The sequence below is a fragment of the Ricinus communis genome, chromosome 5 (assembly GCF_019578655.1).
Source record: "Ricinus communis isolate WT05 ecotype wild-type chromosome 5, ASM1957865v1, whole genome shotgun sequence".
Lineage (NCBI taxonomy): Eukaryota > Viridiplantae > Streptophyta > Magnoliopsida > Malpighiales > Euphorbiaceae > Ricinus > Ricinus communis.
In genome coordinates, this window is record NC_063260.1 from 3,045,708 (window position 1) to 3,069,746 (window position 24,039).

Consider the following 24,039-nt stretch of genomic DNA (forward strand, 5'->3'; position numbering starts at 1 on the left):
TCTGATTTTTTTTTTTTATAAATTCTTTTTCCATTTCTTGTTTTGTATTTCTTGTGCTGGTGTCAACGGACGCCAAAAACAATTTAAATGCAGCTGAATTTTTTATTTCCTTTCTTTCTCCTACATTTTCCGTTTTGTAGAGAGAGAAACACGTTTTAATTTTAGTTTTCGTTTTAGATAAAATAATAAATCTAATTATTAAAATTGCATATTTGTCCTTTTGTTCAATAATGGAGAAATACTATGTCCTCCATAGATTTGGCATATTATACATTCCTCCTCACATATTTTAAGAATTTGTTTGAAACTCATTTTTATTTTACGTATAATATTAAAATCACTTTTATTCGAATTTTCTATCTGTTAATTTAATTTAAAATGATCATCTACCTTTAAAAAAAATTTCTGTATCTCTTAACTAGACTTTTATCTTTCTCGTTCTTTTTATATTAATTATTAATTACAGAAATTCTATTAATTAAAAGTTATAGTGGCATGATAATAATTATTGGCTTCAATTAATAAAATTATAACTTGATATACTAATGAGATTTTTTACAGTATGGTATTAAAATCTTTAAATGAATGCGATTTTGGGCACAAATTTATTATTATTTTTTAATATTCTATAACAAGACTTTTTAATATAAAAATAAATTATTTTTTATTTTTTATAATTACGTGCCATGTATTTTTTTACTCATTAAAAATAGAAAAATTTATCTTTGTATTTTAAGCATAAAAAGTAATTTAGCCAGTCTTTTAAGAAAATAAAAGTGATATTTAATAATTAAAAGGGTATAATACTATTACAATTTAATTTAACGGTAAACTAACAAAAAGGAGAATTACTCCATGTTACAAATCTAAATAGGATCTGAATATACTTTATTTTCTTATTCAATTTAGATTTTGTAAAAAAGAAAAGTCAAATAAAAAAGAAAAGAATATACTTTCGAAAATGCGAGGGCCACTAATATAACAATTCTAATTTCAGGGGTTAAATAGCATTTATTTCCTTCAATAATTTCTCTCCTGTCCTCTGTACTGCTACTTTCTCACTCAGTCCTTCTCTTCCTTCCCTCCAATCATTTTCTCCCCTTTCTATTTTAGTCTATTTTGTTTTTATTTTTATTTTATTTTTTTCTTGAAAAAAATCCCTCTCTCTTATTTGTTTTATTAAAACTAAAATAAAAATAAAAATAAGGAAAAAAAGCAAAGTTGTGGAGTGCAAATGGACTGGTTTCCCGGCGAGAGAGAAGGAAGTAGAAGAGTATAAGAAATATAAATCTGCCCTTTCACGAAACTCTCTCTCTCAATTGTGTTTTGTGTTAGTTTAACTGAATTTTCTCTTTTTATTTTGGCGTTGATCACTTAATATAAATACTTTACTTCTCTCTGTTTCTTGCTTTAATAATTTCAATGCTCTCTTTTTGACTCTGCTCTCTCTCTCTCTCTCTCTTTATCATCAGGTACTCTTATTTTGCTCTCTCTCTCTCTCCCTACCTCTCTCCAATTGTTGTTACCTGATTCTTTTTTTTTTTCCTTAAGTTTTAGAATAAATTTTAAGTAATTTTGTGTTAGATTTAGAGTTTGACTTGGGATTAAGTGAACTTCACAAGCTTCTGACTTTAATTTATATTTATCTTTGAGTTGCTTGCATGTATTGATTCTGATCACTTACTGTTTTAGATTTTGTATAATTTTAACAAGTCATTTACTTTTTCTGTGGTTGGTTATGATTGTGATTTTAGATAGCACATGCCCTAATTTTATGTGTCTTTCTTTTTCTTCTTAAAATTATAATTAGATTTTGGTTTGATTATTGTTTGGGGATAATAGGGTGAGAAATTTTACTACCAAAAGATCATATTTTGTTATTAACTGATCAATGCATATTAATTATGGATAGCCATCATCTTTACCTGCTTCAGTTCTGTTTTACCTGCTTCATCTCACTTCATTATTACTTTTAACTAATCTTTTTTTTTTTTCTTTCAGATTTTTCTTCATATCAAATGGAGCAAAATTTAGAAGATTTGGTTTCTGGCCAGTCTGCAGGTGCCTTTTTTTTCTTAAAACGAAATTAATATTTTCAAATTACTGAATCATTTCTTATGTATTAATCATATATGATTTCTCTTTAATATGTGTTGAATAGGTCCATCAAAACTTGTTGCAGTTAGTAGTATATCTAGGAAAGCAGGAACAAGTGCATGGGGTATCCCAATAAGCACTAATGCTTATCACTCATCAAGTGATGCAAGCTTGTTTTCTAGCTCATTGCCAGTCCTTCGACATGAAAAGTGTATGTTAAGCTCTTCTTTTAGAGGATTTCATAGGTGTCCTGTTAGTTTTAATAATGAAATATCTTTTGGCTTTTGTTTTTCCTCGTGCAGTGAACTTCAATGGTTCCAATGCATTGAAAGTCAATGATTCAGCACATTGTGGCCAATCTCTTGATGATGGGTCACCTAAGTTAAACAATGTTGAACTAGAATTTGAAGATAAGGACCCATTTGAAGATGTCGAACCAAATGCAATAGGTAACTTGCTTCCTGACGATGAAGAGGAGCTTCTTGCTGGAATAATGGACGATTTCGACCTCAGTGGGTTGCCTAGCCAAGTAGAGGATTTGGAAGAGTATGATCTCTTTGGCAGCGGAGGGGGGATGGAGTTGGATTTTGAACCCCAAGAGAGTCTTCGTATTGGTATGTCAAAATTGAACATATCTGAAGGGATTGCAGCAAATGGGATGAGCCATTATGCTATTTCAAATGGTGCGGCAACAGTGGCTGGGGAGCATCCTTATGGGGAGCATCCCTCAAGAACATTATTTGTTCGAAATATAAATAGTAATGTGGAAGACTCTGAGTTGAAGTCTCTCTTTGAGGTATTTTCACATAATCAAATAGTAATTTAAATAAAACTGAAAGTTTTTTCATTCTTGTCAACTGTCAATTAGCTATAAGTTCTTTGTTTATAGCTGCTCCTGGCTAGTGATGCTATAATTTAGATGAGTACTTGGTATTTTTCTTTGCATTTACTATCAGTTCATTACTTTGAGGTTTTTCTTTTTTTTCTTTTTGTCTCTCTTTGGAAAAGTAACATTTTGTGCAACTGACTGAAAAAGTCCTAAACTTTTGTGCTCTTTTTTTCTGTTTAATTTGTTGTTGTCATATCCTTATAGTTTCGTTAATTGTGATCATAAGTGTAGAGATTGAAATAATTGACCCATTTATTAATGGAATGCTGTAGTGTACATATGATACCATTATAGCAAGCTTAATAGTAAAGAAGAATCTGTTTTTTTCTTCTAAAAGAAAATTCTCCCTTTGCAGAATTGATTATACTAAGTGCAATTATTTTCCTTTTGCTTTGCAGTGTTAATAGTAAAAACATAACTTCTTATTTTGAGATTGTTATTTGTTAGATTTATCACCTCGCAGAAAAATAAAAGAAGTATTTTTTGGTCCATTTAGCTCTGAGATTTTGTACATTGCTGAATTTGCTAGAACGCGCACCAAGGTTGTATTTTTGGTTTGGTTCAGCTTATTACACTCAAATTTAAGTTGTAGTTGGATCTGTCATCTATTTGATTAGGATCAAGTATAGTTTATCTCTATATTATATTATGTGATATTTAATATCTAGGTGATTAGTATTTATTGTGATATTTCTTTGATAATGAGGTGCACGTGTATTTTGTTGTTTTCTTTTCCACATACTAGATGTGATTTAATGAAATGTAATTAAACTGAGAGAATAAATTTCCAGTATTAAGAAAATGGGAAATTAAATTTCTTTTAACATCTATGAATGCAACTAAGAAAGGTGAACCACCAAAATATCTTCCTTTTTCCAATTGATTAATCTTTACTATAATTCTGCTTTCTGCTCTATGCTGCTTGCAATAACTTTAAATTTTCAGCAACATGGCACTTAAGAAAGGAGCGTTATTTATTTGTATTACTTTTCCCTTATTCTCATCGTGGTGAAAAAGAAAGGTACTAGTTATAACAAAATGATAAATAGTGATTTTGGATTTTTGCAAGTTGTGCTCATAGTGTTGTTGCCATATTGCATTAAATTGTACACTACATATATTACATAGCCATTCATTTTGTTTCAAGTCTAAAGCTTCTGGCATCTTATTTCTTTAATAATCACCAGAGGTGCTAAGTTTTCTGAAGAAGACAAGGTTCAAAATTGAGGTTTTGATTTTTTTTTTTTTCTTCTTTCCCTTTCTCCTCTACGTGTGGAGGTTTATCTTCATTTACTAGTGCTAGCACTCAGTTTGAATTTTCTTTCATTCTTGTAGCAATACGGGGATATCAGAACGTTGTACACAGCATGCAAGCATAGGGGCTTTGTGATGATATCTTATTATGATATTCGAGATGCTCGGGCTGCAATGCGTGGATTACAAAATAAGCCCTTAAGACGAAGGAAACTGGATATTCATTTTTCAATTCCAAAGGTTTAAATAGATTGTGTAGTTTTGCATGTTGACCTGTTGATTCCTTCAACATCTCTGTTAATCCTTGAATTCCTGCAATGTGCTAGGATAATCCTTCAGAAAAGGATATAAATCAAGGAACTCTCGTAGTGTTCAATTTGGATGCGTCTGTATCAAATGATGATCTTCGACAAATATTTGGGGCTTATGGAGAAGTCAAAGAGGTATAATTGTAGATATTAAATATTCTTATATTTTGTTTTAGTCTGGAAAGACTTTTACAAGTGAGACTCAGTTGCTGAATAAAGTAGCGATTCCTATGCATCCAAATTGCAGATAAGAGAAACACCACATAAGCGACACCATAAATTCATCGAGTTCTATGATGTTAGATCTGCAGAGGCTGCTCTCAGAGCATTAAACAGGAGTGATATAGCTGGCAAGCGCATTAAACTTGAACCTAGTCGTCCTGGTGGAGCACGCCGGAAGTAAGTAACTCGTGTTGCCCTTAATGTATTTACCATTTGAGAATAGCTTTTGCTCAGAATGCATTGTTTAACAAATGAAACACAGATATGATTTATTGTATCATATGAAAATTGTTCCTTGATTGATAGGAATTATTAAATTCCACAAAGGCATGTGCAGACACACTCAACATATATAAGTCTTAGGTGCAATAGATTCCTTTCCTTTTTCTTAGAAAGGAGGCTTTGAACTCGACAATTGTCTATATTCTTTCATTTATAATGAATAGAGTTGCTAGAATGATCCCTAACAGTGAATTAATTGTTTACTCTGTATAATATTGTCCCATGACAAATAAACATATGCGCAATACAGTTTAGTTTAATATAAGAGTTTGTATACTTTCCATTGTTGATGAAACTCCATTGGCAATTGCTATGGAAAAGGATGGGACAATGACATATCCATTTTTGTTATTTGAAATAAATGGAAGAGTTTCCCAGTCATTCCATTCCTGTAACTAGTTGAGTAAAATTTAACTTGTCCAGGAAAGTAACTGGCAAGATGATTGTTAAGGGCTTTTTGTGTTAAAACAAGACGAGTCTTAGAAACCACAAGGTTATATAGACCTTGTAACTTGGAAATAAATTCAGGGCTCTAACATGAAGGGAATATGTAGTTAGGATAGGGCTTCAACATTGCATGCTGAAGTTTGCATTATCTTCTAATGCTGCTCTTTCCGGACTTAATATTGTGCAACTTTTTGCATTTTCTTGGTGTTTGCGTGCTTGATGTGATGACAGTCAAAATATGGCGAGTCTATATCTCTTCAGTGTTAAGACATGGCATTTTTTTTTATAAATCTTTGGTAACATTATAAATTGTTCATCTGTTGATCATGTTGGTGCGAAAGATATAATTTGGATGTTCTTTTATTTGTAGCTTGATGCAGCAACTAAGTCAAGAGCTGGAAAATGATGAAGCTAGAAGTTTCAGGCACCAAGTTGGTTCACCAGTGGCGAACTCTCCTCCAGGTAGAGAAAGTATTAAATGTTTCTTTGTATTTATCAGAAAACTCAATCATCAGATTTTTCTTTATCAGTTTGTGCTCACTTCTTTTCTCCTGCTGGAGCCGCATTTTGGATTTTGAGCTGAATAGTCAATCCATTACAGGTAACTGGACACAATATGGCAGCCCGGTTGAACATAATCCATTGCATGGCTTTAACAATTCTCCGGGTCTGGGTACTCTCAGTCCTGTAAGCAGCAATAATTTGCCTGGGTTAGCTTCAATTCTGCCCTCACATATATCTAACCCAGCAAAGATTGCCCCTATCGGTAAGGATCAAGGAAGGGCTAACACAAACCAAATGCTTACCAACAATGGAGTAGCTTTTCAGCATTATGACCAGAAACCGAGCACCAGTCCTGTTTCAATATCTGCTTTCGGGGAATCAAATTCAAACTCAAATTCGTCTGGTATTGGAACACTATCTGGTCCTCAATTCCTATGGGGAAGTCCTACTCCATATTCTGAGAATGTCAGTTCTTCTGCTTGGCCAACATCGTCTATAGGGCATGCATTTGTATCAAGTGCGAAGGGACAGGGTCTTCCACATACTAGTCGGCATAATTCTTTCCTTGGCTCACATTATCACCATCATGTGGGATCTGCTCCTTCTGGTCTTCCTCTTGATAGGCATTTTGGTTTCTTTCCAGAGTCACCAGAAACATCCTTAATGACTCCGAATGCATTTGGGGGTATGGGTCTGAACCACAACAATGGAAATTATATCTTGAACAACATCGGTGCTCGTGCATCTGTGGCTGCTGGTATTGGACTTCCAGGATCCATCACTGAAAGCAGTTCACCTAGTTTTCGGATGTCATTCCCAAGCCATAATAGTCCCATGTTTCTGGGGAATGCTTCTTATTTAGGACCAGGAACAATCAGTAGTGATGTATTTGCTGAGCGTGGCCGAAGTCGGCGACTTGAGAATTATGGAAACCAGATAGATAGCAAGAAGCAGTATCAGCTCGATTTGGATAAAATCATTAGTGGCGAAGATTCTAGAACTACGTTAATGATTAAAAACATTCCTAATAAGTAAGGAAAATGAGTTCTTTGAAAGAAATTGAGTAGTTTGGTTTCCTAATACGTAATTGTCTTGCTTTTCCCATTCTTGTTTAGGTACACTTCCAAGATGCTGCTGGCCGCCATAGATGAAAATCACCGGGGTGCTTATGATTTCCTCTATCTGCCCATTGATTTTAAGGTACAATGATTTTTGATAAATGTAAATTGGTGGTCTTTTGATTTGCTCCAAATTATATTGTTAATTGTTGAATCCATCCGGTTGCAGAATAAATGCAATGTGGGTTATGCCTTCATCAATATGGCGTCTCCTTCACACATTATTCCATTCTATGAGGTGCGTTTTGGTCCTCTAGTTATTGTTTGGGAGGGTCATATGTTGATGTATTGTTTATTTTTTATGCATCATCTGCCTGGAAAACATCTGAATTGAAGCTGGCTGCATCTCAAGCACTAGTCGTTATTTCTAATTTTTTTTTTTCTTTGTTGATGGTTTTTGTCCAAGAAAAATTTGCACCAAGTTTCTCTAAATCGGACCAGTGTGGCCTAAATTTATGTAACTATCTGCTAGAATCTTATGTAAAAAATGTATGTAGGCTTTTAATGGGAAGAAGTGGGAGAAGTTTAATAGTGAAAAAGTCGCTTCACTGGCATATGCACGAATCCAGGGCAAAGCTGCCCTGGTCAGTCACTTTCAGAATTCAAGCCTAATGAATGAAGATAAACGATGCCGGCCAATTCTCTTTCACTCCGAGGGCCAAGAGGCTGGTGAGCAGGTAATCATTTGAGCTAGTTTTACTCTACAACAAGAAAAGCTGGCATTTTTCCTCCATGAGTTGGAATCTTTTCTTTAAATACTGTTTGCATATGGTGTCTTAAGAGTGTATATAGGACATTACTTATTGTTTAACATTACTGGATTAACTGAAAAGAGATCGAAGATTAGTTTCATTGGTTCAGCCAACCACCTTGTCCCTTATGTGAAATCACCATGTAATTCATTTAATATTTAGTAGCTGAACAGAATGCTGATGAAAACCGTTGAAACAAATACCGTATGAATCCTTCAGAAAAAATTGTCAACAGGGCAGGCTGTAGATGAAGAGGGAAGTGATTGTTTGAGTATTTCATGTCGAGGTTCTGTTAATTTCTTGGCAGGATAGAGACCAGTTTAGGTAACTGGCCCAAGTGTCTAGCCTATTTTGAACAATTTATAAACCCAGCTAATCTGGTTTCAGGAATTCAGCATTAAATTTTTGTGACTTGATGCACTTTAGAACTTCTACGAAAAGCTAAGGGTCAGTTCAAAATATCACCTTTCGTTTTTCTTTTTACAATTCACTGGGAGTCCCATTGATCTTAGGCTTTTAAGTAAGATAGTCCTCTCCCGTCCATCATAAACCTTTTTAGCCCAAACTGCAATGAAATTTATCATGAAAGATCTCAAAGTTGAGATCTTGTGTCTTAGCTATCAGGGTGTCTCATTTTGGGACTCGAAGCCCTTGTGTTTTCGTTGCATTGATATTGGATTTATTTGCTGAAATCGCATGTATTTGTGGATCCTCCAGGAACCTTTTGTATCTGCCAACTTAAACATCTGTATTCGTCAGCCAGATGGATCTTATTCTGGGGATTCTTTGGAGAGCCCGAGGGGCAGTCTGGATGGGATGCCAGACAAGAGTTAACAGTGAAATGATACTCCTAGCCTTAAATGGTGGCTAGAAGTAGCACTGACCATTGTGTAGGTATTTCAAGTGTACAGAGTTGGAAAAGAAGACCAGGAACAGGTGTTTGTTGCTTGAATGATGAGCAGTCTCCACTTTTATATCATGGATACTGCAAAAATATTTCACCGAGGCACAGAGCATTTGTTCAAGTGTAGAAAAACGAATTGTTACTTAACCAAGGGAGAGGAATAAGGTATAGCAAATTGCTGAGGTGGAAGTCTACCCGTAGCCAAATGCTTTGCTTGCTGATTTCTGCATGACCACTCTTGGATTTTTGTTGCTTTTGACCCCATTCCTGTTTTTGTTCAAGGTTTTGGAGTCCATTTTCATAAATGTTCACATGTTAATATATATGCATATATGTATATGGATATATATATAATTATGGGAGTAGGGTTGTTTACCCAAATTGTATAGGAAGTGAGAAGAACAGACTCTGATCTGTTCTTCCTGGATGTCACTGTTGTTATGTAGCTAAGGATGTGAATTTGATTAGTATATATGGTTGTACAGTTGTTTTTAACCTTTCTTTAATAATATTATGGGTATGTTTGGGTAGGGATGTAATAAGCTTAACAATCACTATTAATATTTGACCTTTGTTTAATTGGTGAAGAAAAATGAGTAATTCTTACTTTTTTGGTTTTTGATTAGTCCAAAATTACTATGGAATTGGATTAGAATTTTACCATTGAAGGGAATTGTCCATTTCTCTCTTTTCTTTGGGAATGAGTTTTTCGGAATTAGGTCAAATTAATTATAAATAATTAAACAAGTGAAATATCATATTTCTATATTTCTATATTATATATTTATTGCACATCATAGTATCAAATTAAAAATTATGATCTTTTTATAATAATCAAATGTTGTTATTAGATAAATGGAACTTGAGAGATTGATTTCTATTCTATACTGAACCAAATAAAATAATTGAGAATAATTTCATTTCTTTTAATTTTATTTTCATTTTTAATCTTATACCAAATGAATTTATTTGGTAATATAATTTTATCTAGAGATTAACGGTTAATCTATAGTGCATTTTATTAACCTACTCCTGGAAGCATTTTTATTAATCTACTCCCTTCAGTTAAAGAGGGTTAACAAAAAATATTAATATCTTTATTAATTAGTTTAAAAAATTTTGATTTATTAGTAAACAAAAATTATTTATCTTAAATATATTTAGCCATTGTTACTTTTCATTTTTATAGTCATTAAGATTAATAACTTAAAATAGTTTTATATGAAATTATTACATTTTCGATAATTATTTTTGTACTTTGTTAGAATTTCTATAAAGTGTCAAAATAGAGAGAAAATATTACTTTTTGTCTTATTTATTTTAAATAATAAAAATACAAGAATTCAATAGAATAAAATAAATAAAAAGAAATTTAAAAGAATAAAATTAAAAAAAGTTTAAAGGCTTAACCACAAGTTTTGCCAAATTTAAAGTTACCAGGGTTAACGTCTGTCATTTAAAGCTGATGTTCAATGTAAATGGGTTGTATTAAAATGGCAGTTTATGTTCTTCTTTCTTCCACAAACCCCTAAGCAGCCTGGTGTTTCCCAAAACCTTAACTGCAAGATAGCAAAATTCAATGATGACCTCTTCTTCGTTAAGAAGCAACGACAACAAATAGAAACTTAGCCGTCGCACTGGGTAAATAGGAATGAGATTTTCTCAAATAAGATATCTTATTTTCTAATTAATTTATTATCTGATAAAATACTAAATAGAAAAATCACCAACAAAATTATTGATAAGCTATTGTAAACAAATAAAATAATAATTTTTTTAGTGGAGTTGTTTTTTTTATTTTTTTTTAGTCCGTTTCAATTTGATTTATGAAGAGAAAAATGATTGCAATAAAGATTTTCAGTTAATACCGACTAAAATTGACTCTAAAATTATAGACTTGAGTGGACATGGACCAACCTTCATTATTTATGTTTCGGATTTTGTTTTCTTCACATATTTGTGCTTATGTGCTTGATAATTAGTTTTTGCTAGCTTACTTGCTTGTTTTTATTTGTCTTCCTCATTGTATGAAGTGTATAAAATCGTTCTATCTAATCCATATACCTAGCCAAGGAAGTTGTCAAATAACTTTATACATACTTCTTTAGTTATTCTTTTATTGCTAGATTTGCTTCTAAATTATAGGATTTTTAAGCTTAATGTAACGGGATTAAAATGCGCAGCGAAAAATTATCCATTTTTCAAATTTCAGTAATAAAATCTTGCGGCGTAGCTTCAGTCGCGGGGCGAGATGTTAATCTAACAAACATATATCTTCTAAGGACTTGTATGGGATTTAAGCCATGTATCAAAAGGCAATGTGAAACAAATCAATAATTGGATCAACGAACTTGGTCGTTTCACATAAAAACATTGCACGTTTTGAAGGCACTAGTTTAATTGGCAGTAAATATGTAGACATGGATCCAGCAAGATAATGGTACGTATTGAAGTCCATAAGAGAAGAGATAAGCAGCAGATAGAGGTATCTATCACATCATTTATGACTAAGTACAACCGACTCCGGATGAAGCATGGGAAAGGTAAAAGCTCCATGATTTCTGTTTTAATACAGTTGCAGGCAAAAGCCATTTCTTAGTATTATAACTCATAATATGGAGGCAGATAATCTTTATCTTCTCCACATTTTTATATTATAGTTTCTTCAATGCCATTGTCGACAATACGGTTTGCTACAACCATTAGTTTAGGGGTTTATGACATTAATGACAATAATAATACAAGGAAGAGATGGGTTGCTTGCTTCCCTCCATTTTGATAGTTCACATTATTATATATTTGTTATTGATATATATATATATATATATATATGGCTTAGACTTGCAGCAGTGTATCTATCCTATAATATATCTTTAGTATGGTTATTGTAAGTATAAGCATATATATATACATATACTCCTTATGTCATGGACGTTAATTAATTCAATCCAAACAAATCCTTTCTTATCATTCACATGGTATCACAGTAACTATGGAAAATACAACTGCCTGATGCTGCTGACCATATTTTTTCTATTAAACTCACTACCAAAAATTACTTGGTCTAGAAAATACAGTTTCTTCCTCTTTTTTAGGGTGTGTTTGGAATTCATGTCGGCTGGTGCAATTTTTTATTTAATATATTAATTATTTTAATTCACGTGATTTCTGCAAAAGTAATTTTCAAAACTTAAAAAATAATTTAAAATAAAAATTGAGATTGAAAAAACAGTTTTCAACCTCGGTACCAAACACACCCTTAATTATCAAAATCTTCATGGCTTCATTGCTGGTTTCTTCGGCTACTCCTCCATAAACTGTTACTTCTACAACTACTCGAGAACAAGTTCCAAATTTTGAATATCCAACATAGTATGTCAAAAGGACCAAATGCTTCTTTTTCCTGATTATTATCTTTCATTACTGTAGAAATTTTTCTGTATGTAGTCGGCTTGACTTCTTCCTTTGATCTCTGGAATTTCCTTGTTAATGCCTTTGGATCTATATCTCATAATCTGACAACTTCAACTTCATATTAAATTCCAAGAATTCAAAAAGAATGAACTTTCAGTTTCTGCCTATCTTCAATGTGTCAATCACTCGTGGATGAACTAGCTGCTGTAGGTAGATCTATTACTCTAGCTGAATTTAATACAATTATCTATTGCAATATTGGATTTAAATTTTATATTATTATTATTGCTATGAACCTCATCCCTACCCAATTCCCTTTCTGTGAGCTATATAGACAATTAGTCGCCCATGAGATTCTTCTCAGGAGTATTTAGGAACCGCCAGTTGCAAATCTTACTATGAAACCTCCATCTACTGCACCACTTCTCCCAACGCCACCTATGCAACAGTTCTCAAGGCCATCATATAATGGCAACAGCGCAGACGTAACCGTGGCCCTTATTAGATTTGCCACCTTCAAAACCATACAACTGATCATTGTTGAAGGCTTTCTGCTCTCAAGCAAAATTTCCAATATGCATCGACTCTTCAACTATTAATGTTCTTTTTTACTAAGATGTGATAAAACCTGCTAGCATTGGCAAACCCTAAGAGAGTACGTCATCATCCAATTCAAAATCAATTTTTCTGAAATTCTTCATGGTTTTCAATACAAAGCACTTGCAACCAAATATTCTAAGATCTTAAATTCTAGGTTTTCTATTGTTCCATAGCTCATAAGGTGTTTTATTTAAAATTGATTTTACAAAAATTCTATTAGAAATATAACAAGTGGTGTTGATGGCTTTCCACGAGCTCCAATTAGTTCAATTAATCCCAAATTAATTACTTATTATCCAATTTACCAAAGTTTGCATCTAATAATTTTTATGCGAAGTAGGTTTGATAATTAACTTAGGTTATTAAACACTAAAATAGTTATATGACATCCTTTTAGACACAAATCAAGAAAATGAATTTTACTCCTTATGAAAAAAAATTATTAGTTGATAAAAAAGCAATAGTTTCACAAATAAATTAGTAAATGTACTAATAGATTTCATATCACATCACAAACAATTGAATTAAAATAGCCTTTTAAAAATCTCATTCTTAATTCAATATTTCCTTATTATCGTCTTCAATGAAAGTGCATTGTGAATCAAAAAAATAACAACATAAATGATATTTTATGAATTATTCAGATTTAGTGAAGAAGAGTATCAAGAAGAGAAAAGAATAATAATGTTGTGAAAAATGAAAATGACAATCCAATTGATCAGGAATTTCAAAAGAATAATCAAGAAGAAGATAATCAATGCCCCAAAGCTGAATTGTATTATTATAGTATTGACATATTATTTGAATCTTACTTTACATATGGTAAAAAAAGAATTCCAGTGTGGCAAAGAAAAGTGCTTCAAAAAGGGTTTTGAAATATTTTGATACATCTAAAATAAGTTAATTAGAATTAAAGATTTTATAAATAAATAAAAAAAACCTACTTTAATGCCTCATATTTTGGAGCAAAACTAGTAGAAACGTTTAATAAACAAGGGGTATTGGCAAATTAAAATTAGAGTTAATAATAAAATAAATAATTTATGTATAATATTTTTGTTTACTTATCTTTAATATCAATTTTAACCTATTTTTTATTAGTACTTTTTGATAATTAAGCTACGATCTAATTATATAATACTATATTTTCAAAAAAGAATTACTGATAATACTATTATCCAATTTCTTTGAGCTGTGAAAACTTGGATATAACGTAGTTTAGTGTATAAAATATAGCTTGTAAAGATTAATATAATTTGAAATAGTAAAATTATAGAGATTAATTATGAAATAAGAAGCATATTAAATCCTCTATCAAGAGAAAAAAGAAGAAGAAGATACTTATTGAATAAATAAGTAAAAGTGATCTTCCTTCTGAAAGTAAATAAGCATTAATATAGAATTTTTAATTTTTTTTATTACAATTTACAATTACCCGCTGCAATATGATGAGAAGCTATTCCTCCCGGAACAAAAGGGAATAGTAAATAAGAATAATAAAATACTTCACTATTAAGTCTATTATTCCGCATTTATTATGAATCAGTATAAGATTAGAACTTCCAAAACTTTGCTCAAATTGGAATATATACCAACCACTGAGTCAAGGCCCGAGTGTTAAAGAAGAAAGCGTGACGGCTAGTTTAGTTGAATGTATATCAATTATTAAGTTGGGAAGGAAATTAATTAACTCTAGTTCATGCATGGTCGGCTGGTTCATATTAATTTATTAATGTGGTAATATTTAATTTGAGATCTTTTATTGTGTTCTAATTAATGCCCAAAATATCTTGGTATTTCTGCTATCAGTTTTGAAACAATTTACTCAGCCTTTCAATATTTTATTGGGTTCAGTACCTTGTAATTCAATGCGCACATGCTTACTGTCTGTTTACAAAGTTTTGAGATTTTAATCTTATTTTCTGCAGTGTCACATGAACAAGAATGTTCTTGAACAGCAGAATGGATGCATCCCAAGCATAGAAGAATCAACAAAAGTAACCAAACCAAAAGTACACACAGGTCGTTCGAAAGCAAAAAAAGGGCCAAAAAGAAAAAGAGGAAAAACTGGAAACTTCATACAATGAGTGGAAGGTATATATAGTTTAACATACATATATATCTAGTGCTTTCTTTGTTTATCCTTGACAACTCCTTCATTTCCTGCTAGCATCATGTACTTATCTTTCCTTGTGAGAGTAGTGCACTCAAAACCCAGAGCTTCACCCAGTTTTCCTTGGATATAATTGGCCACTTCACAGCTAGATTTTCCCCCAGCACATGTGAGTTCTCTGGGAAGCTTTTCAAGGATGTGAATATGGTAGCTAGGTCTAGGGTTCATCAAGAAGAAGATTGGGTCCAAGCATTTCAAACCAGTTGCAGTGGTGCCATAAAACATGCTTACACTGGTATTTACAGCAACGGGGACTATCTCATCAGCTAACTCTGCAAACAGTGAACTAAATCTCAACAAATATGGCTCTCTACATGTGGTTCCTTCAGGACATACCACCAAATCACCTTCATTTAACAATCTTTCCATGGATTCCCCATCTTTCTTCCTGTCTCTAGTCAGCCTGACTGTTTTAATTGGTGATATTAATTCAGACATCTTGCTCAGGCTATATGTGACAGCAGTCAATGGTTTTCCTATGCATGTGCTGAGAAAAACCGGGTCCAATAGTGTCCTATGAGTGCAGACGTAGAGAACTCCCTTTTTGTGCCCTGAAATTGGAGGGAGGCTCCCTTTGGTTTTCACCTCTATGCCACTACTAATGCCCAAAAATAGGGCTAATTTGTAAGGAAGGTAAATACCCACAGTGAGTCTAAAGATAGAAAGAAGTACACCAAAAGGAAGCCACATGAACATTGCAAGAGTCGCCAATGGGGTTGGCAAGAAAGCTAGTCTTCCATCATGAAATATAAGAGGTTTTGGATATTTGTCCCTCGTCATTATTGCACTTGCATTGCTCTTATTGTCTTCCTTGTTCACCACATAAGCTTCCTGTTACATTCACAAAGAAAAATTGGAACAAAAGAAATAAGGATTTTATCTTTTTCTTTTTAACTATATTTAATTTAACATGAAATCTTTGTAAGAAATTAGATATAAGCTTCTTTGCGTAAAAATTAGATTTGTACTTTCATTTTGTACGTTAATGTAGCAACGATCAGTTATCATACAGTAAAGGTTCATTTATCATCCACAAGAAAGAAAATAGTTTGGTTTCTGCATGTCAAAATGATCCTAAAATGAAATAGTTCTAAACCAAATTCTTTATGAATCTATTAAGCCTTCAAGGTGCAGTCTACAAGGATCATGCCTATTAAAATAAAGAATAAAAACTTACATATATATATATATATGTATTCTTTGATTTATTCTCTGCAACAAAATTAATTCTAGGTATTAACTAATTAGAATATATACCTTGCAAAGAGAGATGAAGAGCTGGTCACGGAGTCTTGAACTTCCAAGCCCTATATTAGGCGTTTTGTCTCCAATGAAATCTTTGAGAGCTCTATGCTTTACTAGCAAACCAGAACTAGACAAAAGACCAGTGAAATGATTTCCAGCAGAGTGCAACTCAGTACCCATCACTTTATCAACACTCAAATATTCCTTAAGAAATCCTTCAACCATCACTCTAGGTATGCATGTGATAACAACCCTAGACCCGGTTGAAGCTAAGACCTCATAAGCCTGAAGATGAAGATTCTCTAGATAGAACTTAGGCAAAACTGCCCTACCAACACTCTCGATATTCCTTTTCCTAAGCCCACAAAAGGTTATAAAAATCATGACCCTTAACTGGAGCTCATAGTCCAAAACCCACAAAACAGGCCACGATAACAGCAAAAACAGTGCTCTAAGAATGCCACCACCTTCAAAAGCGACTAGCATGAAATAAGGGAAGAAAGAAGTGGTCCTTAACAAGGCTCCATCAATTTCACAAACTATTGTGTCAGAGCCCCTGTTCTCCAAACTACATTTGCTCACACTAGGAAACAACTGAGCTTGCTGTTGTGACCATTTCAAAGATGGGTTCTTCAGGAAGAAGCCATAACTTCTCATCTTCCTCGCAGCCCTGTAACAAGAGTTAGCTAACAGCCGGTACAAGACCCAGTGTGCAAGCTTGAGAATCACCATTTGGAAGACCATGGCTTCTCTTAATTGGTTCTATGTCAACGTTGCCTTATTAATAAACGAAAAGAAGCTTAATGCTTCAGTGTGAAAGCAGAGAGACAGAAAAAGAAAGTAAAACACACAGAAAGAGAAAGAGTGGATTGTGAATAAGAGTGGAAGGATGCAGAAAATATTTATAAGTCATTAAAGGGTATTGTGTATGAAAGGGGGAAAAGTTGACCACAGTATTTGGGTTTGGTTATCCCCACCGCTAGCATTAATTGCATGCAATCCTTTTTATGGTTTCCTGCTTTCAATTTCATCTATGTTTGCAGCTATAATTTTCATTTGGGTCATTCATAATTTGTCTTTTCTTTTAAAGGAGCATACGACATTGCTTGTCCATACGAATTTTCCTTCCAGGGTTAGCATTAGCAACAGGGTTAGTTGGCTTGTTGGTGACCGCCTTTCAGTTTGAAAATCTAAATTATGGGAATTTCCAACAATTTTCATTTTTATACATAGAAATGCGTGAAACTTTTTGGTACGGTGAAGGTTCTACTGTTCGTCAACAGGCTGTAAAGATAGCTTTGATAGAAACTTAAGAACCTTCATCAATGGAGTTGATCTGATATCCACGTGGACCTATCTCAAGTTAGATAACCCATATCCACCATGTGATCGTTTGACTTTTGTTTCCCCTTCCTCAATTCGAATAGTTCCTAAATGGGTCAAAAGGCACAGCAAGGTTCAACTACATTTTAAGCCTTTTGACTTTTGGTAATAGTAACATCAAATGCACCTCTTTACTAATCTCTTTTTTTTAAAAGACTCTTTATTTTACTATTAAGCCTAATGGGTTGTTGAGAGCTCACCGGTATTTTACCAATAACTATTTTCCGGTATGTTTCTTCAACCCTGCATTCACAAAAATAAAAAATTTAGTAATAAATAAAAGAATAAAATTTTACTATTTTTTTCTCATTTGATGTCTCGGTGATTTATTTCATATGCTTTTGATACCTTGTAAGTTACACTTTAATATTAGAATAATCGATATATAATAATTTAATACTAATAAATATATATCATCTTTAGATAAAAACACATATTTAAAATATATAAAGATTTATGTTTGCCGACCATCGATAAACTAATCAGATTAACCAACCAAAGTTAGCTTCATGCAATTTTCATTAGCAGAAATAATTAGTATGTTTTGTTATTAATTATTGCTTATTATTCTGGTTTGGATAATTGATGATCATGCATGCAAATCATGATTCGCAATCAACATTAATATTTTTTGCTACAACAAAGGTAGGTAATGTAAAGTGTGAATTAGGTAGATCTCAATGAGCATGTGAATTAGAATCTACTAGAATTTTTTAAAATGGATATTTCCTGAGTTTTTCTTCATATGGGTAGTTATGTTCATGCAGTTCTCCTTAGCTTGTCATTTGATTTGGATGTCCCATTATTATTATCATGCACTTAATATGCAATAATGCACTTTCCAATCCAATAATTAACTTTTTTCTTTATGTTGTTCTTTTTTAAGATATGAATAAACGTGACCGAAACCAAATTTTTGGTGAGCCGAAACTATTGGACCGAAATTTTGTTGCTTTTTTAGGCTAAGTTTAGGTACTTATGGGGTGTGCTTTTGGGCTCTTTTATGGGCCACCTTTTCATTATCAATATAATAACTCGAGCCGGGTACATAATACACCACGTTTTAAGATTAAAACTTGTGAATTATTTTTCTTGAGAAACATATTTTATAAATTATAAAGTTGGAAATGGTATTAATTAAGGATTAATTAGTAATTTATGTCACTAAATGTCTAAATGACTAAAATGAAAAAAACAAAAAAAAAATTTAAATTCATTGCAAGTATAAATTATTATATACTATAAAATGGTTCTTTTATACATCTCAACTCTTCATTTTGTATTTTATTATTACTAATATTTTTTTTCTATTATGATTTTAATATTTTATATTTTAAGTGTATTTATACTTATTTTACTATATAACATTAATTATAGTTGTTAATAATATGCTAGCATTTTTATTAGAAAAATACTACATGAACATCATATCCACATTTAATGTATATTTTATTTTATTTTCTAAATAATATGCTAGCTTTTTATGATCTATATAGTCTATTTATTCAACTGTCACTGTAAATGTATATCCAAATATAACCCAATAAATTATTTATGAGAGGTGAACATTTTGTTTTTAACAAATAAATACCAATTAGTTTTCTTAAATACAGATTTGAGCTCTTTTTAATTTTTTGAACATTAATTTCTTTTTTATGTAAATTATTATTTATATAATATCATATGCACATTTAGTGTGCATTTTAATTATTGATGATGAATAATTTATATTTAACTAATGGACATTTTAACCAATGAATATTGGATGACGTCAATTTTATTTGTAGATAATGAAATATATATATCTAGAGTTAAATCTAGAGTATGCCGATTAGGATTTTTATGGATGGCAAATCACTCTCCAAGAGTTTTAACATAACTGCATATCCAAAATGCAAACTCGAGACCTTAATTAAGTTATAGAAGATCCTTACTATCTCATCTATACACTATTGGATATCAATAATTATAGTAGTCCATTAAATTTAACTATTATTTTTAGTTAACTTTTAAGTTATAATTTAATTACATAATTTTATGGTCTAAATACTTTTAGCACTTGACTATTAAAGAAAGGGATAAAATCTAATTTGTATATTTTTTCAAATGTATAAATATTTTATTTTAAATTTTTATATATTTAGCTCATTTAAACTCTTCCTTAAACAAATTTAAGTGTGTGAGATATTTTATATTTTTCTTATCATTAAACAACAATTTAATCTTCTCAAAATTAAGATTGATAATACGTGGCCTGTCGTATTTAATCGTGTCATATACTCGTATAATATAAAAGTGGATAACTCAAACATGATTTGTTTACCTAATCGTGTCAAAACATCAAATTCAAACATAACCACGTTTATTAATTAAGTTAAATGGGTCGACCTGTATAATTCGTTTAATAAATTAAAATTTTAAAAATATATTTTTAAGTAAAAACTAATTATTAAAAAATATATATTTATTTAATAATAAAATGACTCAAATTTGAATTATTATTTTAAAATATAATTATTTTTATGGATAATAAAATTATTTATATAAATATATGAAAAGAGATAATAAATATATTTATATGTATTGTATTTATCTATTAATTTATAAATTTATTTAAATAAAACGTGTTTAATAGTGTTACTCGTTGGTTAAACAAATTAACTCGCTTAAATCTAGTTTTTTTCCATATTGACCCATTTATGATCCAAATATATTTATTTTAAACCTAAATCCTTTTAATTACGTGTCGTATTCTGACATTTAATCGAATTGGATGAAAAATTATCAGCCCTATTCAAAATAATAAACGAGAATAATATAATTTATAATGTAAATTAATTATCTAATTAATATTTATTATTTTTAATAGGAAAACATACACTTTCTATTTAAGGGATGTTCTAATAATTTGGCACCCGAATGCAGAACCCCTTTTCACACTCTCTTCTGTTTACGAATGGCAATGAACGGGTCAGAGCGGATTTCGCCTCATTCCCACCACATCAAAGAGTGAAGTTATGGGATAGAAAGATTTTTTATTTAAAATAAAGTTAGATTGGATTCGAATAATATCTAATATACTTATTTTATATATTTTTATAATAAAAATATTTTGTTATTAATTTTTAAATATATTAATTCGGGTGTTACAGGGCGGGGGCCGTTCCCGCCCCGTCACTACTGGTCCGATTACGAATATACCCATCCACGGGTCAGGGGAAATTGCCATCTCTGCTCCCGTCTTCACCGCATAAAAAAAGGATAATACACTTGAGAAACAGAACAACCAGAGCCATAGAAAATGGTACCATTCTGTTGCTTGCTTCCTCCATCACCAGCTACCATATCCAAGTTGATTTCTGACCAAACTTATCTCTCCATGCTGGACAAAAATTGCACTACCATGAAAGACCTTAAAAAGATCCATTCTCAACTCATTAAAACTGGTCTAGCCAAAGACACTAATGCTGCTAGCCGGATCCTAGCGTTTTGCGCTTCTCCCGCCGGTGACATCAACTATGCTTACCTAGTCTTTGTACAGATCCAAAACCCAAATATATTTGCATGGAATACTATCATTAGAGGCTTCTCCAGAAGCTCTGTTCCGCAAAATTCAATCTCTTTATACATTGATATGTTGCTCACTTCTCCAGTTCAACCTCAAAGGTTGACTTACCCTTCAGTTTTTAAGGCTTTTGCTCAGCTTGACCTTGCTAGTGAAGGGGCTCAGCTTCATGGGAAAATGATTAAATTGGGACTTGAAAATGATTCCTTTATACGAAACACAATCTTGTTTATGTATGTGAATTGTGGGTTCACGAGTGAAGCAAGAAAAGTATTTGACAGAGGAATGGATTTTGATATTGTTGCCTGGAATACAATGATTATGGGAGTTGCTAAATGTGGACTAGTTGATGAGTCTAGAAGGTTATTTGATAAGATGTCATTGAGGAATGCGGTTTCTTGGAATTCAATGATCAGTGGCTATGTAAGGAATGGTAGATTTTTTGATGCATTGGAGCTTTTTCAGAAGATGCAAGTAGAAAGGATTGAGCCTAGTGAGTTTACAATGGTAAGCTTGTTAAATGCTTGTGCTTGTTTAGGAGCAATTAGGCAAGGAGAATGGATTCATGATTATATGGTGAAGAAGAAGTTTGAATTGAATCCCATTGTTGTTACAGCAATTATAGATATGTATTCCAAGTGTGGAAGCATTGATAAGGCTGTTCAGGTGTTCCAAAGTGCCCCCAGGAGAGGATTATCATGTTGGAACTCCATGATATTAGGCCTAGCAATGAATGGTCAAGAAAATGAAGCATTGCAATTATTCTCAGTGCTTCAGTCTTCAGATTTGAGGCCGGATGATGTTAGTTTCATCGCTGTGTTGACAGCTTGTGATCACACTGGCATGGTGGATAAAGCCAAGGACTATTTCTTGCTGATGAGAGATAAATATAAGATCAAACCAGGAATAAAACACTTTAGTTGTATGGTTGATGTGCTGGGCAGAGCAGGACTCTTGGAAGAGGCAGAGGAGTTAATAAGAAGTATGCATGTAGATCCAGATGCCATTATATGGGGATCTCTGCTCTGGTCTTGCTGCAAGTATGGAAACATTAAGATGGCAAAACGAGCAGCAAATCATTTGATAGAGTTAAATCCAAGTGAAAGCTCAAGTTTTGTACTCGTGGCTAATGCTTATGCCGCCGCCAATAATTTTGAGGAAGCATTAAAGGAAAGGCTTACTTTGAAGGAAAATCATATAGGGAAAGAACCTGGATGTAGTTGTATTGAAGTTGGCGGGGAAGTCCATGAATTTGTTGCTGGTGGAAGGGCGCATCCAGAAATCAAGGAAATCTACCGTGTATTGGATGTTCTGACACTAACAAATAAAAGGAACTGAATAGTTTCTGAAACTGATTATGTGTGAAAGCACAGATAATATATGAGGCACAATCTTGATGAATTTAGAAACAAAATTTTGATTCCATAGATTTCCCACGCTAAAAAGTTACAACGATATAGAATGCTGTTGCAGAGATGCATGTCTAACAATATTAGTGAAAATGGCAGAGACATTGGGACCTGTTAGGAATTACTCATGCTAATGGATTTGCTGCTAACTAGGTCAGGATTTTGTCATGGTTCGTCCCGGTGCCCAAGAGTAAATTTCTTGGGGCACTGGTAAGCAAGTTTCGTGGCACTCCAAAGAGATCTGTAATATCCAGGTGGCGGTGGTAGTGATGGAATCTACTGTTTTGGTAATGCTGACTCTGCACAGCTGTGACAATTTCATCTTCATCTAATGGGCAAGCGATCAAAAGCAGCATTCCTGAAAGATGCCGCCAGGATCACAACAGGGCCTGATGCAATGAGAGCACCAACCACTCCCCCGCCCACAACCTGTCCTTGAGCACCTGCCAAGTAAATTGTTAGCCCTATAATCCCTGGTGGAGCTGATGGAGGCAATATTGATCCTAGCAAGGAGAGTATCTCAAATCGGCCATGAAGGGTGACAATGGCCCCAGACGAAGCGGGTTGTCTTAGGGTGACACTGGTTCCACGCTGCTTCCTCCTAGCAAAGTTGGCTAAGCTCTCACTTACATCACACCCTGAACTGACCTCCATTGCATGAGCGCTAAGTGCATTAGCACTATCTCATGTCACAATAATGGGTGGTTTTGGCTTAATTTTTGAGCCTGCCGGCCTGCCACGAGGCCGTCTGATGGTCTCCCCTTCTGGAATCCGGCGGCACTGAATTGGGTAACTCAGGAGACACTAGGAATGCTTCAAATTCTAGGCCGGCGTTAGTTACCCTTGTCTGAAGCCAAAAGAATGATCAGGATTAGAAGAAAAGTGACACCAACCTTGTAAATGAAGTTGGAAGATTGAGTTTATTACAGATAAGATTACCAAAAATATGTACAATTGGGCATAGCCAAACCATTAAAATTATGGTACTTTAATAATAGTACATTAATGATACTAACTAAATATTACTTTCTACTATCTAGTAAACTAATAATATTAATTCATAATAAAGTAAATAGCCAAATTAATCAAATTTTTATAGGAAAAATTGATAATCTCTCCCTCCTTTATACTTTTATATAAACCAATTTTTCACTCACACATTGTATATGAATTTTTAATAATTTGCTTCGTTATTGTTCATTAAGAAAAATTTAAAAGTAAGATTTTGCATACTATTTCTTTTTTACTTCTTGATTATATCATTACTATTTTCTTTAATTTGGTTATTTGTCCTTATAATATCTGATGTAATATTTGTCTTTTTGCGTTATCATTTATTTATTTTTTTATAATATAATATATCTTAGATTTATTATTGATAATCCCTATTCCTATTTTATTTTTAAAGACTTATTATTCCACTTAAAATTCTTCTCCCCACAATTGAGATATTCATAATCACTATATTATTAA

General features: G+C 32.5%; 3 protein-coding genes and 1 pseudogene across 4 annotated transcripts; 2 read left to right on the plus strand and 2 right to left on the minus strand.

Annotated features, from left to right (window-relative positions):
• Positions 1-1,117: 1,117 nt before the first annotated feature.
• Positions 1,118-9,311, plus strand: LOC8278118 (protein MEI2-like 2). Of its 2 annotated transcripts, none has more exons than XM_048374090.1 (13): positions 1,118-1,472; positions 2,002-2,061; positions 2,162-2,308; positions 2,400-2,893; positions 4,322-4,480; positions 4,567-4,683; positions 4,796-4,947; positions 5,870-5,961; positions 6,101-7,034; positions 7,119-7,203; positions 7,291-7,359; positions 7,619-7,798; positions 8,591-9,311. In XM_048374090.1, exons 2-13 carry the CDS (start codon positions 2,019-2,021, stop codon positions 8,705-8,707), a joined length of 2,589 nt encoding a protein of 862 aa, XP_048230047.1. In that variant the 5' UTR covers positions 1,118-1,472; positions 2,002-2,018; the 3' UTR covers positions 8,708-9,311. The 2 variants fall into 2 exon arrangements, with proteins under 2 accessions (XP_048230047.1, XP_048230048.1); XM_048374091.1 differs by having other exon boundaries at positions 1,118-1,330.
• A 5,478-nt stretch (positions 9,312-14,789) lies between these two features.
• Positions 14,790-17,138, minus strand: LOC8278117 (glycerol-3-phosphate acyltransferase 1). The gene is made up of 2 exons (XM_002534026.4): positions 16,222-17,138; positions 14,790-15,795 (listed from the first exon to the last, which is right to left on the minus strand). Exons 1-2 carry the CDS (start codon positions 16,951-16,953, stop codon positions 14,914-14,916), a joined length of 1,614 nt encoding a protein of 537 aa, XP_002534072.2. The 5' UTR covers positions 16,954-17,138; the 3' UTR covers positions 14,790-14,913.
• A 3,709-nt stretch (positions 17,139-20,847) lies between these two features.
• Positions 20,848-22,558, plus strand: LOC8278115 (pentatricopeptide repeat-containing protein At2g42920, chloroplastic). The gene has a single exon (XM_002534024.4). It carries the CDS (start codon positions 20,894-20,896, stop codon positions 22,493-22,495), a length of 1,602 nt encoding a protein of 533 aa, XP_002534070.1. The 5' UTR covers positions 20,848-20,893; the 3' UTR covers positions 22,496-22,558.
• On the minus strand, positions 22,557-23,365 carry LOC8278113 (annotated as a pseudogene).
• Between the last annotated feature and the right edge of the window lie 674 nt (positions 23,366-24,039).

Coding starts and splice junctions, on each gene's coding strand:
- LOC8278117 (XM_002534026.4), bottom strand. CDS start 16,953: ATGGTCTTCCAAATGGTGATTCTCAAGCTTGCACACTGGGTCTTGTAC. Junction 15,796..16,221: donor TCTTCATCTCTCTTTGCAAG/GTATATATTCTA, acceptor TGAATGTAACAG/GAAGCTTATGTGGTGAACAA.
- LOC8278115 (XM_002534024.4), top strand. CDS start 20,894: ATGGTACCATTCTGTTGCTTGCTTCCTCCATCACCAGCTACCATATCC.
- LOC8278118 (XM_048374090.1), top strand. CDS start 2,019: ATGGAGCAAAATTTAGAAGATTTGGTTTCTGGCCAGTCTGCAG. Junction 2,062..2,161: donor GGTTTCTGGCCAGTCTGCAG/GTGCCTTTTTTT, acceptor TGTGTTGAATAG/GTCCATCAAAACTTGTTGCA. Junction 7,360..7,618: donor ACATTATTCCATTCTATGAG/GTGCGTTTTGGT, acceptor AAATGTATGTAG/GCTTTTAATGGGAAGAAGTG.